This window comes from Lonchura striata, chromosome 29 (genome assembly GCF_050655825.1).
Source record: "Lonchura striata isolate lonStrDom1 chromosome 29, ASM5065582v1, whole genome shotgun sequence".
Taxonomy (NCBI): domain Eukaryota; kingdom Metazoa; phylum Chordata; class Aves; order Passeriformes; family Estrildidae; genus Lonchura; species Lonchura striata.
In genome coordinates this window covers 1,434,634-1,452,614 of record NC_140731.1, presented here as the reverse complement: position 1 = coordinate 1,452,614, position 17,981 = coordinate 1,434,634, and the positions used below count along the sequence as shown (strand labels likewise).

The following is a 17,981-nucleotide window of genomic DNA, read 5'->3' as shown; positions in this document are numbered from 1 at the left end:
CAAACTCCCCCCCCCCGCTATTGCTTTGCTTTATCACAGTTTCAACTGGGGGAGCCCCAAATTTGGGGGGTTCAGTGCCAAAAGGGGGGGGAAACACCCAAAATTGGGGGGTTCAGTGCCAAAGGGGGGGGAAACACCCAAAATTGGGGGGTTCAGTGCCAAAAGGGGGGGGGCACAGTGAGGGGGGGCTGTGGTGATAAGGGGGGGCACAGTGATAAGAGGGGTGCAGGATTTTGGGGGGTCACAGTGATGAGGGGGCCGGGATTTTTTTTTGGGGGGGGGTCACAGTGATGGGGGGTGCAGGATTTTGGGGGTGTGCAGTTTTTTTGGGGGGGGGGTCACAGTGCTGGGGGGGTGCAGGATTTTGGGGGGGTGTGCAGTTTTTTTGGGGGGGTGTGCAGTTTTTTTGGGGGGTGTGCAGTTTTTTGGGGGGTGGGGGGTCACAGTGCTGGGGCGGTGCAGGATTTTGGGGGGGGTGTGCAGGATTTTGGGGGGTTGCAGGATTTTGGGGGGGGGCACAGTGCTTGTGGGGCCGTACCATGTGTGTGGGTGAGGGGGGGGCGTTATTTACAAGGGGGGGTGCCCCGGACCCCCCTCCCCAAATTATTGCAATGGGCTGGGCCCGGAATGGGGGGGGGGGGCGATTTTTGGGGACCCCCCGGGGGTGTGCGGGGCTCGCTGCCCTCAGTGCAAGAGGTCATGGCTTGGGGGTCCCGGGTTTGGGGGGGTCCCGGGTTTGGGGGGGGGTCCCGGGTTTGGGGGGGGGTCCCGGGTTTGGGGGGGTCCATCCCTCGAGCCGTCGCTGATCGCTGAGCAGATCCCTGAGGTGCCGGGGGGGTTTTTGGGGGACCCCCCCGGACCCTTCCCCCACCCGGGGGGGGGTCCCGGCCCCCGGGGTTTGTGCAGTGGGGCCGGGGGGGTCCCGGGGGGGGAGGGGCTCGTTGTTTTCCTGCCAAAATTCCCAAATTCCAGTTAAAAACAACAGGAAAATCGCTGAGCCCGGGGGGAGGGGGGTAGAGGGAACAGCCGGGGGGCGGGGCCAGGGCCGGTTGCCATGGAGATCCGGTTGCCATGGAGATCCCGGTTGCCATGGAGATCTGGTTGCCATGGAGATCCGGTTGCCATGGAGATCCCCGTTGCCATGGAGATCCCCGTTGCCATGGAGATCCGGTTGCCATGGAGATCCGGTTGCCTTGGAGATCCGGTTGCCATGGTCACGGCTGTTGCCGGGCAGGGAGGGGATGGTGGGCGTGGCCAGGGGACCGACAGGTCAGGTGAGTGACAGAGTGACCAGTGAGTGACCAGTGAGTGACCAGTGACTATCGGTGAGTGACTGTCACTGAGTGACCACTGAGTGACCACTGACCATCGGTGAGTGACTGTCACTGAGTGACCACTGAGTGACCAATGAGTGACCACTGAGTGACCACTGACCATCGGTGAGTGACTGTCACTGAGTGACCACTGAGTGACCAATGAGTGACCAGTGAGTGACCAGTGACTATCGGTGAGTGACTGTCACTGAGTGACCACTGAGTGACCACTGACCATCGGTGAGTGACTGTCACTGAGTGACCACAGAGTGACGCTCACTGACCATCGGTGAGTGACCCTCACAGAGTGACCACAGAGTGACCCTCACTGACCATCGGTGAGTGACCGTCACTGAGTGACCACAGAGTGATCAATGAGTGACCACTGAGTGACCACTGACCATCGGTGAGTGACTGTCACTGAGTGACCACAGAGTGACCCTCACTGACCATCGGTGAGTGACTGTCACTGAGTGACCAGTGAGTGACCACTGAGTGACCAGTGATTGACCACTGAGTGACCAGTGACCATCGGTGAGTGAACGTCACTGAGTGACCACAGAGTGACCACTGACCATCGGTGAGTGACTGTCACTGAGTGACCAATGAGTGATAACTGAGTGACCCTCACTGACCATCGGTGAGTGACTGTCACTGAGTGACCCTCACTGACCATCGGTGAGTGACTGTCACTGAGTGACCACAGAGTGACCAATGAGTGACCCTCACTGACCATCAGTGAGTGACCCTCACAGAGTGACCGTCACAGTGACCGTCACCGAGTGACCGTCACCGGGCAGTTGCTCACTGAAGGTTGCCAGGTGCTGGCTTCTGTCCGGGTGTCCCCTGGGTGTTCCCGGGTGTCCCTTGGGTGTTCCCGGGTGTCCCTTGGGTGTTCCCGGTGTTCCGTGTCCCGGGGGCTGTTCCAGGATTGTCCCAAGGAATCGTTGCAGGTTTGGGGGGGGGCCTTGTCCTCGGGGGGATTGTTCCCCCTGTCCCTGTCACTGTCACTGTCAGTCATTGTGTCACTGTCCCCGTGTCCCTGTCACTGTCAGTGTGTCACTGTCCCTGTCACTGTCACGGTGTCAGTGTCACTGTCACGGTGTCACTGTCCCTGTGTGACTGTCACAGTGTCACTGTCCCCATCCCCTCAGTACGGGGAGAAGAGCAGGGGGGCGTGCGCGGGGCACAGGGGGTGGGGGCTGTCCCTGTCAGTGTGTCACTGTGACTGTCACGGTGTCAGTGTCACTGTCACGGTGTCACTGTCACTGTCACGGTGTCACTGTCACGGTGTCACTGTCACTGTCCCCATCCCCTCAGTACGGGGAGAAGAGCAGGGGGGCGTGCGTGGGGCGCAGGGGGTGGGGGCTGTCCCTGTCAGTGTGTCACTGTGACTGTCACGGTGTCACTGTCACTGTCACGGTGTCAGTGTCACTGTCACTGTCACAGTGTCACTGTCCCCATCCCCTCAGTACAGGGAGAAGAGCAGGGGGGCGTGCGCGGGGCACAGGGGGTGGGGGCTGTCCCTGTCAGTGTGTCACTGTCACTGTCACGGTGTCAGTGTCACTGTCACGGTGTCAGTGTCAGTGTCACTGTCACGGTGTCACTGTCACTGTGACTGTCACAGTGTCACTGTCCCCTCAGTACGGGGAGAAGAGCAGGGGGGCGTGCACGGGGCGCAGGGGGCCGGGGCTGTCCCTGTCAGTGTGTCACTGTCACGGTGTCAGTGTCACTGTCACGGTGTCAGTGTCAGTGTCACTGTCACTGTGTCACTGTCACGGTGTCACTGTCACTGTCCCCATCCCCTCAATAAGGGGAGAAGAGCAGGGGGGTGTGCGCGGGGCGCAGGGGGTGGGGCTGTCCCTGTCAGTGTGTCACTGTGACTGTCACGGTGTCAGTGTCACTGTGACTGTCACAGTGTCACTGTCCCCATCCCCTCAGTACGGGGAGAAGAGCAGGGGGGCGTGCGCGGGGCGCAGGGGGCCGGGGCTGTCCCTGTCAGTGTGTCACTGTCACGGTGTGTCACTGTCACTGTCACTGTCACTGTCACTGTCACAGTGTCACTGTCACAGTGTCACTGTCCCCATCCCCTCAGTACGGGGAGAAGAGCAGGGGGGTGTGCGCGGGGCGCAGGGGGTGGGGCTGTCCCTGTCACTGTGTCACTGTCACTGTCACGGTGTCAGTGTCACTGTCACGGTGTCAGTGTCACGGTGTCACTGTCACTGTCCCCATCCCCTCAGTACGGGGAGAAGAGCAGGGGGGCGTGCGCGGGGCACAGGGGGTGGGGGCTGTCCCTGTCAGTGTGTCACTGTCACTGTCACGGTGTCAGTGTCACTGTCACGGTGTCAGTGTCAGTGTCACTGTCACGGTGTCCCTGTCACGGTGTCACTGTCACTGTCCCCATCCCCTCAATAAGGGGAGAAGAGCAGGGGGGCGTGCGCGGGGCGCAGGGGGCCGGGCGCCGGCCGCAGCAGGGCGGGGGCCAGGGGGGGCCCGGGCAGCAGGGGCGGTCCCGGGGGTCCCGGGGGTCCCGGGGGGCGCAGGGCCAGGGGGGGGGCGGCGATGGCGGCGGCGGCGGCGGCGAGGGCCAGGGGGGGCGGCAGGAGCCCCCCCCCCGCCAGCGCCTTCGGCAGCTCCTTGGGGAACGGCAGCGGCGCCTGGGGGGACATGGGGGACATGGGGGGAGACCCCCGCAGACCCCCCCCGGCACCCCCAGAAACCCCAAACCCCCCATGGTACCCACAGACCCCCCCCGGCACCCCCAGAAACCCCAAACCCCCCCATGGTACCCACAGACCCCCCCACGGCATCCCCAAAATCCCCCCATTGATATCCCCAGACCCCCGCAAACCCCGCCTTGGTACCCCCAACCCCCCCCCCGGCACCCCCAGAACCCCCAAACCCCCCCCGGCATCCCCAAAATCCACCCCCGGCACCCCCAGAGCCCCCCAAACCTCCCCTTGGTACCCCCAGACCCCCCCATGGCATCCCCAAAATCCCCCCATTGATACCCCCAGACCCCCAACCCCCCCCCACGGCACCCCCAGAACCCCCCCGGCACCCCCAAACCCCCCACGGCATCCCCAAAATCCGCCCCCGGCACCCCCAGAGTCCCCCAAACCTCCCCTTGGTACCCCCAGACCCCCCCATGGCATCCCCAAAATCCGCCCATTGATACCCCCAGACCCCCGCAAACCCCCCCTTGGTACCCCCAACCCCCCCCCCGGCACCCCCAGAACCCCCAAACCCCCCACGGCATCCCCAAAATCCCCCCATTGATACCGCCAAACCCCCCCTTGGTACCCCCAGACCCTCCCATGATACCCCAAACCCCCCTATGGACACCCCCCAGCACCCCCGAAACCCCCCCAAACCCCCCCAGGGACCCCCCCAAACCCCCCAGAGCACCCTATAGACCCCCCCAGACCCCATATAGACACCCCCAGCCCCCCCAAACCCCCTCAGGGACCCCCCAAACCCCCTCAGGGACCCCCAAACCCCCCCAGGGACCCCCAAACCCCCACCCAGGACCCCCCAGCCCCCCCAGGACCCCCCGGCCCTCACCAGCTCGGGGGGGCTGCGGGGTTTTTTGTGGCGCCCCAGGAGCGGGTTCGGCTTCCCGGCCACCCCGTCCCGGTGCCGGCGGCTGGAGATGTGCTGGGGGGCAGGGGGGGTCAGCGGCACCCCAAAAACCGGGAACCCCCCCCAGACTGGGGCAGGGGGGTCAGCGGCACCCCAAAATCCGGGACCCCCCCCTGAATAGGACAGGGGGACTATGGGGGTTTGGGGTGTCCCTGGTGGGGTTTGGGGGAATCCCAGGGAGATTTGGGGTCAGTTGAGGGTTTTTGGGGTCAGTTGAGGGTTTTTGGGCTCAGTTTAAAGGATTTGTGGTCAGTTTAAGGGATTTGGGCTCAGTTTAAGGGATCTGGGGTCGCTTTAGGGGATTTGGGCTCAGTTTAAATGATTTGGGCTCAGTTTAAGGGATTTGGGCTCAGTTTAAAGGATCTGGAGTCAGTTTAATGGATTTGGGCTCAGTTTGGGGTTTTTGGGATCAGTTTAAAGGATCTGGGCTCAGTTTACAGGATTTGGGCTCAGTTTAAAGGATGTGGGGTCAGTTTAAAGTATTTGGGGTCGCTTTAGGGGATTTGGGCTCAGTTTACAGGATTTGGGCTCAGTTTGGGGTTTTTGGGCTCAGTTTACAGGATTTGGGCTCAGTTTACAGGATTTCGGCTCAGTTTGGGGTTTTTGGGCTCAGTTTACAGGATTTGGGCTCAGTTTACAGGATTTGGGCTCAGTTTAAAGGATCTGGGCTCAGCTTACAGGATTTGGGCTCAGTTTACAGGATTTGGGCTCAGTTTGGGGTTTTTGGGCTCAGTTTGGGGTTTTTTGGCTCAGTTTACAGGATTTGGGCTCAGTTTACAGGATTTGGGCTCAGTTTGGGGTTTTTGGGCTCAGTTTACAGGATTTGGGCTCAGTTTGGGTTTTTGGGCTCAGTTTAAGGGATTTGGGCTCAGTTTACAGGATTTGGGCTCAGTTTGGGGTTTTTTGGCTCACTTTACAGGATTTGGGCTCAGTTTACAGGATTTGGGCTCAGTTTGGGGTTTTTGGGCTCAGTTTAAGGGATTTGAGCTCAGTTTGGGTTTTTTGGGCTCAGTTTACAGGATTTGGGCTCAGTTTACAGGATTTGGGCTCAGTTTGGGGTTTTTGGGCTCAGTTTGGGGTTTTTGGGCTCCGTTTACAGGATTTGGGCTCAGTTTGGGGATTTGGGTCCCACCTGCTTGAGCTGCAGCTCGGAGTTGAGGCGCACGTTGCACACGCGGCAGTGGAAGCAGCGCTCGGGCCCCTCGGCCGGGGGGGTCCCCGCGCCCCCTCCCCGGGGGAAGGCGCGGATGGGGCCCAGCCCCGAGCGCGCCTCCAGCAGCGTCCTGTGCTTCGTGCCTGCCCCCCAAAAATCGGCCGGGCCCCAGAATCAGCCCTGAGCACCCAGAGACGGCCCGGGAACCCAAAAACACCGCCCCGAGCCCCAAAAACACCGCCAGGAACCCCAAAAACACCGACCTGAGCCCCAAAAACATCTGCCAGGAACCCCAGAAACAGCCCTGAGCACCCAGAGACGGCCCGGGAACCCAAAAACAGCCCCGAGCCCCAAAAACACCGCCAGGAACCCCAAAAACACCGCCAGGAACCCCAAAACACCACCAGGAACCCCAAAAACACCGCCAGGAACCCCAAAAACACCGCCAGGAACCCCAAAAACACCGACCTGAGCTCCAAAAACACCGCCAGGAACCCCAAAAACACTGCCAGGAACCCCAGAAACAGCCCTGAGCACCCAGAGACGGCCCGGGAACCCAAAAACACCGCCCCGAGCCCCAAAAACACCGACCTGAGCCCCAAAAACACCGCCAGGAACCCCAAAAACACCGCCAGGAACCCCAAAACACCACCAGGAACCCCAGAAACAGCCCTGAGCACCTGGAGACGGCCCGGGAACCCCAAAAACACCGCCAGAACCCCAAAAACACCGCCAGGAACCCCAAAATCAGCCCTGAGCACCCGGAGACGGCCCCAAGCCCCAAAATCGGCCCCGAGCCCCAGAAACGGCCCCGGGAACTCCCCCCGGGACCCCAAGGACAGCCCCGGGACCCCCCAAACCCACCGGGATTCCCCTGAGACCCCTCCCCAAGGCACCCCAATGTCCCCAACCCCCCAATGTCCCCAGTCCCCCCAATGTCCCCAGTCCCCCCAATGTCCCCAGTCCCCGCTCTGTCCCCGCTGTCCCGTGTCCTCTCTGTCCCTAGTGTCCCCCAGTCCCCCCAGTGTCCCGAACCCCCTGTCCCCACTGTCCCCAGTGTCCCCAATGTCCCAGTGTCCCCAGTGTCCCACTGTCCCCAGTGTCCCTGGTGTCCCCCAGTCCTCCCAATGTCCCCTCTGTCCCTGTGTCCCCAGCCCGTGTCTCCAGCCCTGCTGTCCCTGTGTCCCCAATGTCCCCAGTGCCCCCAGTGTCCCCAACCCCCCAGTGTCCCCACTGTCCCTGGTGTCCCCCAGTCCCCCCAGTCCCCCCAGTGTCCCCAGTGTCCCCTGCCCCTGTCCCATGTCCTCTGTCCCATGTCCCCTGTCCCCAGTGTCCCCATGTCCCCCTGTGTCCCCTGTCCCCAGTGCCCCCAGTCCTCCCAATGTCCCTGCTGTCCCATGTCCCTGTCCCCTGTCCCCATTGTCCTGATGTCCCCAGTGTCGCCTGTCCCATCCCTGCCCCTGTCCCTGTCCCGTGTCCCATGTCCCCTGTCCCCAGTTCCCCCAGTCCCCCCAGTGTCCCCGTGTCCCCGGTGTCCCCAGTGTACCGTGTCCTCTGTCCCCAGTGTCCCCCAGTGTCCCCCAATGTCCCCAGTGTCCCCTGTCCCCTGTCCCTGTCCCTGTCCCCAGTCCCCCCAGTGTCCCCTGTCCCCACGTCCCCAGTGTCCCCCCAGTGTCCCCAAATGTCCCCAGTGTTCCCTGTCCCCTGTCCCTGTCCCCGTGTCCCATGTCCCCTGTCCCCAATTCCCCCAGTCCCCCCACTGTCCCCAGTGTCCCCTGTCCCCAGTCCCCCCAGTGTCCCCCCAGTGTCCGCAGTGTCCCCCCAGTGTCCCCACTGTCCCCTGTCCTTGTCCCTGTCCCGTGTCCCCTGTCCCCAGTGTCCCCCCGTCTCCCCAATGTCCCCAGTGTCCCCTGTCCCTGTCCCTGTCCCGTGTCCCCAGTGGTGTCCCACCTCTGTTGTGCGCCTCCAGCTGGGACAGGGAGTTGACGGCCACCTTGCAGAGGCCGCAGTACAGGAGCCGCTTGGCCTTCGCCCGCTCCTCCTCCTCCTCCTCCTCCTGCGGCCGCGCGGGCGGCGAGGGGGGCCCGGGGGCGCCGGGGGCGGCGGGGGCGGGGGGCTGCCCTGGGGAAATGGGGTTTGGGGGTTTGGGGGGGTTTGGGGGGCTTGGGGGAATTGGGGGAATTGGGGGAAATTGGGGGAAATCGGGGGAATTGGGGGAATTGAGGGAAATTGGGGGAATTGGGGGAATTGGGGGAATTGGGGGAAATTGGGGGGCTGCTGCCCTGGGGGGGGATGGGGTTTGGGGGTTTGGGGGGTTGGGGAAATTGGGGGAATTGGGGGAAATTGGGGAAATTGGGGGGAATTGGGGAAATTGGGGGAAATCAGGGGAAATTGGGGAAATCGGGGGAATTGGGGGGTTTGGGGAAATTGGGGGAATTGGGGAAATTGGGGAAATTGGGGAAATTGGGGGAATTGGGGGAAAATTGGGGGAATTGGGGAAATCGGGGGAATTGGGGGAATTGGGGGAAATTGGGGAATTGGGGGAAATTGGGGGAATTGGGGAAATTGGGGGAATTGGGGGAAATGGGGGAAATTGGGGGAATTGGGGGAAATTGGGGGAAATTGGGGAAATTGGGGGAAATTGGGGGAATTGGGGGAATTGGGGGGCTGCTGCCCTGGGGGGAAATGGGGGTTTGGGGGGGTTGGGGAAATTGGGGGAAATTGGGGGAAATCGGGGGAAATTGGGGGAAATTGGGGGAATTGGGGAAATTGGGGGAAATTGGGGAAATTGGGGGAAATTGGGGGGCTGCTGTCCTGGGGGGGGATGGGGGTTAGGGGGGTTTGGGGGGGTTTGGGGAAATTGGAGGGTTTGGGGGAAATTGGGGGAAATCGGGGGAAATTGGAGGAATTGGGGGAAATTGGAGGAAATTGGGGGAATTGGGGGAAATTGGGGGGCTGCTGTCCTGGGGGGGGATGGGGGTTTGGGGGGTTTGGGGGGATTTTGGGGGGGTTATGGGGGTTTTGGATGGGTTACAGGGGATTTCCAAGGGGTTATAAGGGAATTCGGGGGGTTTTGGGGGGATTTAGGGTTATAGGGGATTTGGGGGGGTTGTGGGGTTTTGGGGGGTTTGGGGGGGATTTAGGGGTTATAGGGGTTTGTGGGGTTTTTGGGGGGGGGGTGTGAGATTTTGGGGGGGTTGTGGGATTTTTGGGGGGTTGTGGGGTTTTGTGGGGTTGTGGGGGTTTTTGGGGGGGTTTTTGGGGGGTTGTGGGGTTTTTGGGGGGGTTTTGGGGGGGTTGTGGGGGTTTTTGGGGGGTTGTGGGGTTTTGGGGGGGGTTTTTGGGGGGTTGTGGGGTTTTTGTGGGGGTTTTTGGGGGGTTGTGGGGTTTTTGTGGGGTTTTTGTGGGGTTTTTGGGGGGTTTTTGGGGGTTTCGGGGCCCAGCACCCACCTGCGCTCTCGGGGGGGTCCCCGGCCGGGGGCGCCGTGGCCGGGGGGGGCTCGGGGGGGTCCCCGGGGTCGCCCCCCCGGCGGGCCCGGGCGGCCTCGAGGCCCTTGAGGCGGCGAGCGTGGCGATTGCCCTGGTAGTGAGCGGCGGCCTGGCTCTGGGGACAGGGACAGTGACAGTGACACAGTGACAGTGACAGTGACACAGTGACAGTGACAGTGACACAGTGACACAGAGCGTGGCGATTGCCCTGGTAGTGAGCAGCGGCCTGGCTCTGGGGACAGGGACAGTGTGAGTGACACTATGAGTGACAGTGTGACAGTGACAGTGACAGTGACACAGTGACAGTGACAGTGACACAGTGACACTGTGACAGTGACACAGTGACACAGAGCGTGGCGATTGCCCTGGTAGTGAGCGGCGGCCTGGCTCTGGGGACAGGGACAGTGACAGTGACACAGTGACAGTGACAGTGACACAGTGACAGTGACAGTGACACTGACACAGTGACAGTGACAGTGACACAGTGACAGTGACACAGTGACACAGAGCGTGGCGATTGCCCTGGTAGTGAGCGGCGGCCTGGCTCTGGGGACAGGGACAGTGACAGTGACACAGTGACAGTGTGACAGTGACAGTGACACTGACACAGTGACAGTGACACAGTGACAGTGACAGTGACACTGACACAGTGACAGTGACACTGACACAGTGACAGTGACAGTGACACAGTGACAGTGACACAGTGACACAGTGACAGTGACAGTGACACAGTGACAGTGACAGTGACACTGACACAGTGACAGTGACAGTGACACAGTGACAGTGACACAGTGACACAGAGCGTGGCGATTGCCCTGGTAGTGAGCGGCGGCCTGGCTCTGGGGACAGGGACAGTGTGAGTGACAGTGTGACAGTGACATTGACACAGTGACAGTGACACAGTGACAGTGACACAGTGACAGTGACAGTGTGACAGTGACACAGTGACACTGACAGTGACACAGTGACAGGGACAGTCACACACTGACACACTGACACACTGACACAGTGACAGTGACACACTGGCACACAGCAGGGACATGGGGACAGCATGGGGACACTGTCACCCCCAGGCCATTGTCACCCTCTGTCCCTCTGTCCCCCTGTCCCTCTGTCTCTGTCCTCTGTCCCTCTGTCCCCTGTCCCCTGTCCCTCTGTCCCTCTGTCCCCTGTCCCCTGTCCCTCTGTCCCTCTGTCTCTGTCCTCTGTCCCTCTGTCCCCTGTCCCCCTGTCCCTCTGTCCCTCTGTCCCCTGTCCCTCTGCCCCTCTGTCCCTCTGTCCCTCTGTCCCCTGTCCCCTGTCCCTCTGTCCCTCTGTCCCCTGTCCCTCTGTCCCTCTGTCTCTGTCCTCTGTCCCTCTGTCCCTCTGTCCCCTGTCCCTCTGTCCCTCTGTCCCCTGTCCCCTGTCCCTCTGTCCCTCTGTCCCCCTGTCCCTCTGTCCCCTGTCCCTCTGTCCCTCTGTCCCTCTGTCCCCCTGTCCCTCTGTCCCCTGTCCCTCTGTCCCTCTGTCCCTCTGTCCCCTGTCCCTCTGTCCCCTGTCCCCTGTCCCTCTGTCCCTCTGTCCCTCTGTCACCTCGGAGTTGAAGCGGATCTGGCAGACGCTGCAGGCGATCACCGGGCGCCGCGGCTTGGCCAGAGCCCCCAGCACGGCCTTGGGCAGCGGCTCCATCTGGGGGGGGGCACGGGGGGGTCAGCACCCCAAAAAATCCCCAAAATATCCCCAAAATATCCCCAAAATATCCCCCCAAACCCCACATATCCCAGAAACCCCCACAAACCCCAAAACACCCCAAAACCTGCCCCCAGCACGGCCTTGGGCAGCGGCTCCATCTGGGGGGCACGGGGGGGTCAGCACCCCAAAAAATCCCCAAAACCCCCAAAATATCCCCAAAATATCCCCCAAACCCCACATATCCCAGAAACCCCCACAAACCCCCAAACACCCCAAAAACTTCCCCCAGCACGGCCTTGGGCAGCGGCTCCATCTGGGGGGCACGGGGGGGTCAGCACCCCAAAACTCCCAAAACAACCCCAAAATATCCCCAAAATATCCCCAAAATATCCCCAAAATATCCCCCAAACCCCACATATCCCAGAAACCCCCACAAACCCCAAAACACCCCAAAACCTGCCCCCAGCACCCCCTTGGGCAGCGGCTCCATCTGGGGGGCACGGGGGGCCAGCACCCCAAAATAGCCCCAAAAAACCCAAAATAACCCCAAAATATCCACAAAAACCCCCCAAAAATCCCACCAAAACCCCAAAATATCCCCCCCAAAACTCCCCATATCCCATAAAACCCCCAAACACCCCCAGAACTGCCCCCAGCACCCCCTTGGGCACTGGATCCATTTGGGTGGGGGGTTCAGCACCCTAAAAACTCCAAAATATCATCCAAACCCCCCAAAAAATCTTCCTTGCACCCCAAAATTCTTCCAGCACCCCAAAACACCCCCCAAACCCCAAAATATCCCCCCAAAACACCCCTAAAATTCCCAAAATATCCCAAAAAAACCCCGAAAATATCCCCCCAAAACAAACCCCAAACATCCCCGAAAATATCCCCCAAAATATCCTGAAAAAAACCCCAAAATAAACCCCAAACCCCCTAAAAAAATGACCCTGGCACCCCCAAAATCCCCCCCCGGTTTTGGGGAGGGGTCAGGATCCGCCCCCGCCCCAATTCCGCAGCGGCTCCGGAACCGGCCCGGCCCAAACCCGCGGGACCGGGAGGGACCGGGAGGGACCGGGAGGGACCGGGACCGCCCCCAACCCGGGGGGGGGGGTTTGGGGGGCTCTGGGGTCCCCCCCGGGTGATTTTGGGGGTCCCGGGGGCGGTTCGGGGGGGATCCCGGGGCTCCAGGGTGGGTTTTGGGGATCCCGGGGCTGTTTGAGGGTCCTGGGGGGGGTTTTGGGGGTCCCGGGGGGTTCCTGGGGGGGTTCCGGGGGAGTTTTGGGGATCCCGGGTGTGTTTGAGGGTCCTGGGGGGGTTTGGGGGGTCCCGGGAAGGTTTTGAGGGTCCCGGGGGGGTTCCGGGGGAGTTTTGGGGGTCCCGTGGGTGTTTGAGGGTCCTGGGGGGGGTTTTGGGGGTCCCGGGAAGGTTTTGGGGGTCCCGGGGGGTTCCTGGGGGGGTTCCGGAGGAGTTTTGGGGGTCCCGGGGCTGTTTGAGGGTCCTGGGGGGGCTTTGGGGGTCCCGGGAGGGCTTTGGGGGTCCCGAGAAGGTTTTGGGGGTCCTGGGGGGTCCTGGAGGATTTTGGAGGTGCCGGGGGGGATCCCGGGGGTACCCCCGTCCCCTCCCGTTATCCCCGGGGGTCCCGGGGGTCGCGCGTTCCCTGGCCCGGGAGGGTTTTGGGGATCCCGGGGGGGGTTCGGGGGTCCCGGTACGGCGGCCGGGAGGGGGCGGGGCCGCCCCGCCCCCCTCTCACCGGCTCCCCCCCCCCCACACCCCGAGACCCCCCCCCGGGCCCAGGACCCCCCAAAACACCCCCGGAACCCCCCGGGACCCCTCCGTGATCCCCCCACACCCCGAGCACCGGGGACCCCCGAACCCTCCGGGACCGGGACCCCCTAAAAACCCCCGGAGCCCCCCGGAGCCCCCGGTGGAGACCCCAGACCCCCCCGGGCCCCCCTCCGCACATCACCGGGACCGCTCCGGTACCGGGGATCCCCCGAGCCCCCGGCCGGGCTCAGCCCCGCCGCTCCCGCTCCCGGGACCGCCGGACCCTTCCCGGCTCCCGGGACCCCCCCATCCCCCCGGAGCCCCCCGGAGCCCCCCGAGCCCCCCGAGCCCGCCCCGCTCACCGCGGGCAGCGGCGGCAGCAGCCGGAGCGCGGCGGCGGCGGCGGCGGCGGCGGCGGCGTCGGGCAGGAGGAGGCGGCCGGGGGGCGGCCCCAGCGGCGCCGGGGCCCGCAGCATCGCCCTGCGGCGGGGAGGGGGTCAGGGGGGCCGCGGGACCCCCGGCATGGAGCCCGGGACCCCCGGGACCCCCGGGAGCCCCGGGAGCCCCCCCACCTCCGGTCCCGGTTCTCCCGCGGGGTCCCCGGCCCGCAACGGGGGATGCGGAGGGAGCGCTGAGTGACCCGCGGGACCCCCGGGACCCTCCCGGGACGCTCCCGGGACCCCGAGACCCTCCCGGGACCCTCCCGGGATCCCCCGGGACCCTCCCGGGACCCTCCCGGGATCCCCCCGGGACCCTCCCGGGACGCTCCCGGGACCCCCGAGACCCTCCCGGAACCCCCGAGACCCCCCGGGACCCCCGAGACCCTCCCGGGACCCCCCCCGGGACCCCCGAGACCCTCCCGGGACCCCCCCGGGACCCCCGAGACCCTCCCGGAACCCCCGAGACCCCCCGGGACCCCCGAGACCCTCCCGGGACCCCCCCCGGGACCCCCGAGACCCTCCCGGGACCCCCCCGGGACCCCCGAGACCCTCCCGGGACCCCCGAGACCCTCCCGGGACCCCCCCGAGACCCTCCCGAGACCCTCCCGGGACCCCCGAGACCCTCCCGGGACCCCCCCGAGACCCTCCCGAGACCCTCCCGGGATCCCCCCGGGACCCTCCGGAACCCCCGAGACCCCCCGGGACCCTCCCGGTTCCCTCCCGGGCCCTCTCCCGCCGCCCCCGGTTCCCTCCCGGGGGTCCCCGCTCCGTCCCGCACCGGGGGGGCCCCGCGAGCTCCCCGCGACCCCCCCATGACCGCGGGCCTGGGCCCCCAAACCCCAAAAATGCCGAACCCAAAAGACCCCAGACCTCAAAAAGCCCAAAGCTCAAACCCCGAATCCCGAAGGTCCAAAATCCGAAATGGGAAATCCCGAAAATCCCAAACCCCAAATCCAGAAAATCCAAAATCCCCAAATCCAAATCCCAACCCCTAAACCCCAAATCCGAACCCCGAAGATCCCAAACCTCAGACCCTGAAAACCCCAAACCCCGAAGATCCCAAAAACTCCACATCCCAAATCCCAAATCTCAAATCCTGAAGATGCCAAATCCCCCAACCCCAAAAAACCCAAACCCTAAACCCCAAATCCCGAAAATCCCAAACCCCAAATCCTGAAAATCCCGAACCCCACATCCCAAATCCCAAAAACCCCAAACCCCGAAGATCCCAAAAACTCCACATCCCAAACCCCAAATCCTGAAGATGCCAAATCCCCCAACCCCAAAAACCCCAAATCCTAAACCCGAAGCCCCAAATCCCAAAACCCCCAAACCCCAAAAACCCCAAATCCCAAAACCCCCAAACCCCGAAGATCCCAAACCCCAAACACCAAATCCAGAAGATCCCAAACCCCAAAAACCCCAAATCCCAAAACCCCAAATCCCAAAACCCCAAACCCCAAATCCCGAAGATCCCGAACCCCACATCCCAAACCCCAAAAACCCCAAATCCCGAAAATCCCAAACCCCAAATCCCGAAGATCCCGAACCCCACATCCCAAACCCCAAATCTCCCCATCTCCCCCCGGTTTTGGGTCTCTCCCGTTACCTGCGGGGCTGTCCCGGCCCGGCGCTCTCGGTACCGGGGCTGTCCCGGTTCCCCCCCGGCTCTCGGTACCGGGGCTGTCCCGGTTCTCCCCCCGGCCCGGCGCTGTCGGTACCGGGGCTGTCCCGGTTCCCCCCGGCTCTCGGTACCGGGGCTGTCCCGGTTCTCCCCCCGGCCCGGCGCTCTCGGTACCGGGGCTGTCCCGGTTCACCCCCGGCCCGGCGCTCTCGGTACCGGGGCTGTCCCGGTTCTCCCCCCGGCCCGGCGCTGTCGGAACCGGGGCTGTTCCCCCCGGCTCTCGGTACCGGGGCTGTCCCGGTTCCCCCCGGCTCTCGGTACCGGGGCTGTCCCGGTTCCCCCCCGCTCTCGGTACCGGGGCTGTCCCGGTTCTCCCCCCCGCTCTCGGTACCGGGGCTGTCCCGGTTCCCCCCCGCTCTCGGTACCGGGGCTGTCCCGGTTCCCCCCGCCGTGTCCCCCCTCCCCCTCCCCGTGTCCCCCCGTGTCCCCTCCCCCCCCCGGTTGGGCCAATGGCGGCGCGCGGAATTGGGGCACGGGGGGGGGGAGGGGGCGGATTTGGGGAGGGGGAGGGGCGGGGAGGGGGCGGGGCCTCCCGCGCGTGTCGCGCCCCACGCGTGTCCCCTCCCCGCCCCCCCCCCCGAGCTGTCACCTCGGTGTCCCCTCCCCCCCTCCCCCCCCCGCTCCGGGACCCCTCCCCGTTCCCCTCCCCCACCCGCGCGCGTCCCCGCGTGTCCGTCCCCTCCCCCACCCGCGCGTGCGCGCGCCGGGCGGGGTCGCGCACGTGTCGCGACACGCGCGGGCGGGGGAGGGGAGGGAGGGAGGGGGAGGGGCGGACACACCCAGCGAGCGTGGGAATTGAGGGGGAGGGGAGGGGAGGGGGGACACGGCGGGAGCGACCCCAAAATCCGGAGAGACCCAAATCCGGAAACCCCAAAATACAGAAACCCCAAAATCCGGAGAGACTCAGAATCCAGAAACCTCAAAATCCAGAGAGCCCAAAATCCAGAGAGCCCAAAATCCGGAGAGACCCAAAATACAGAAACCTCAAAATCCAGAGACCCCAAAATCCAGAGATCCCAAAATCCAGAAACCCCAAAATCCGGAGAGACCCAAATCCGGAAACCCCAAAATACAGAAACCTCAAAATCCAGAAACCTCAAAATCCAGAAACCCCAAAATCCAGAAACCCCAAAATCCAGAGACCCCAAAATCTGGAGAGACCCAAAATCCAGAAACCCAAAAATCCAGAACCCCCAAAATCCAGAGAGCCCAAAATCCGGAGAGCCCGAAATACAGAAATCCCAAAATCCAGAAACCCCAAAATCTGGAGAGACCCAAAATCCAGAAACCCCAAAATCCAGAGAGCCCAAAATCCGGAGAGTCCAAAATCCGGAGAGCCCAAAATACAGAAACCCCAAAATTCAGGGAATCCAAAATTTAGAAACCCCAAAATCCAGAGAGCCCAAAATCCTGAGACCCCAAAATGCACGGACCCCAAAATTCAGAGAGACCCCACAAAACGCACCGGGTCCCTGGATTTTGGGTCTCTGGGTTTTGGGGTCTCTGGATTTTGGGTTTCTGGATTTTGGGTTTCTGGATTTTGGGGTATCTCTCTGGATTTTTGGGTTTCTGGATTTTGGGTTTCTGGATTTTTGGGTTTCTGGGTTTTGGGTTTCTGGATTTTGGGGTATCTCTCTGGATTTTGGGTTTCTGGGTTTTGGGTTTCTGGGTTTTGGGGTATCTCTCTGGATTTTTGGGTTTCTGGATTTTGGGTTTCTGGATTTTTGCGTTTCTGGGTTTTGGGTTTCTGGATTTTGGGGTATCTCTCTGGATTTTGGGGTCTCTGGATTTTGGGTGTCTGGACTTTGGGTTTCTGGATTTTGGGTGTCTGGATTTTGGGTGTCTGGATTTTGGGGTATCTCTCTGGATTTTGGGTTTCTGGATTTTGGGTTTCTCGATTTTGGGGTATCTCTCTGGATTTTTGGGTTTCTGGATTTTTGGGTTTCTGGGTTTTGGGTTTCTGGATTTTGGGGTATCTCTCTGGATTTTTGGGTTTCTGGATTTTGGGGTATCTCTCTGGATTTTGGGTTTCTGGGTTTTGGGTTTCTGGATTTTGGGTTTCTGGATTTTTGGGTTTCTGGATTTTGGGGTCTCTGGGGGTGCTGCGGGTGCTGCCCCCCCCCAGCAGCTCAGCGGTGTTTGGGGCCAGGGGGGTCAATAATCGGTGAATTATTGATGAGTGATCGGTGAATTATTGATCAATTACCATTAATTATGGATAAATTATCGATTAATTATTGATAGTGGACGAGTCCCGGCTGCTAATGAGTCGTAATTGAGCCCCGGCAGTGTCCGGGGGCAGCGGGCTGTGACCGCCCGGTGAGGGGTGTCACCGTGTCCCCGAGTGTGTCACCGTGTGTGTCACCGTGTGTGTCACCATGTGTGTCACCATGTGTGTTACCATGTGTGTCACCGTGTCCCCGAGTGTGTCACTGTGTGTGTCACTATGTGTGTTACCATGTGTGTCACCGTGTCACCGTGTGTGTCACCATGTGTGTTACCATGTGTGTCACCGTGTCACCGTGTGTGTCACCGTGTGTGTCACCATGTGTGTTACCATGTGTGTCACCGTGTCCCCGAGTGTGTCACCGTGTGTGTCCCTATGTCCCTGTCCCTGTGTCCCCGTGTGCATCCCTGTGTGTGTCACCGTGTCTCTGTGTGTGTCCCTGTGTCCCTGTCCCTGTGCCCGTGTCCCCGAGTGTGTCACCGTGTCCCTGTGTCCCTGTCCCCTGTCCCCACGTGTCCCCATGTCCCTGTCCCCTTGCGTGTCCCTACATGTGTCCCCGTGTCCCTGTCCCCTGTCCCTGTGTCTCTGTCCCCGT

The 17,981-nt window shown here is 62.4% G+C and overlaps 1 protein-coding gene across 2 annotated transcripts; it reads right to left on the bottom strand.

Annotated features, from left to right (window-relative positions):
- Positions 1-2,266: 2,266 nt before the first annotated feature.
- ZNF385A (zinc finger protein 385A) lies at positions 2,267-15,187 on the bottom strand. Of its 2 annotated transcripts, XM_085562823.1 has the most exons (9): positions 15,085-15,187; positions 13,398-13,515; positions 11,170-11,265; positions 9,559-9,712; positions 8,059-8,229; positions 6,237-6,251; positions 6,088-6,147; positions 4,878-4,970; positions 2,267-3,970 (listed from the first exon to the last, which is right to left on the bottom strand). In XM_085562823.1, the coding sequence occupies exons 2-9, from the start codon at positions 13,509-13,511 to the stop codon at positions 3,705-3,707; spliced, it is 969 nt and encodes a 322-aa protein (XP_085418949.1). In that variant the 5' UTR covers positions 13,512-13,515; positions 15,085-15,187; the 3' UTR covers positions 2,267-3,704. The 2 variants fall into 2 exon arrangements, with proteins under 2 accessions (XP_085418949.1, XP_085418948.1); XM_085562822.1 differs by having other exon boundaries at positions 6,088-6,251.
- Positions 15,188-17,981: the final 2,794 nt, after the last annotated feature.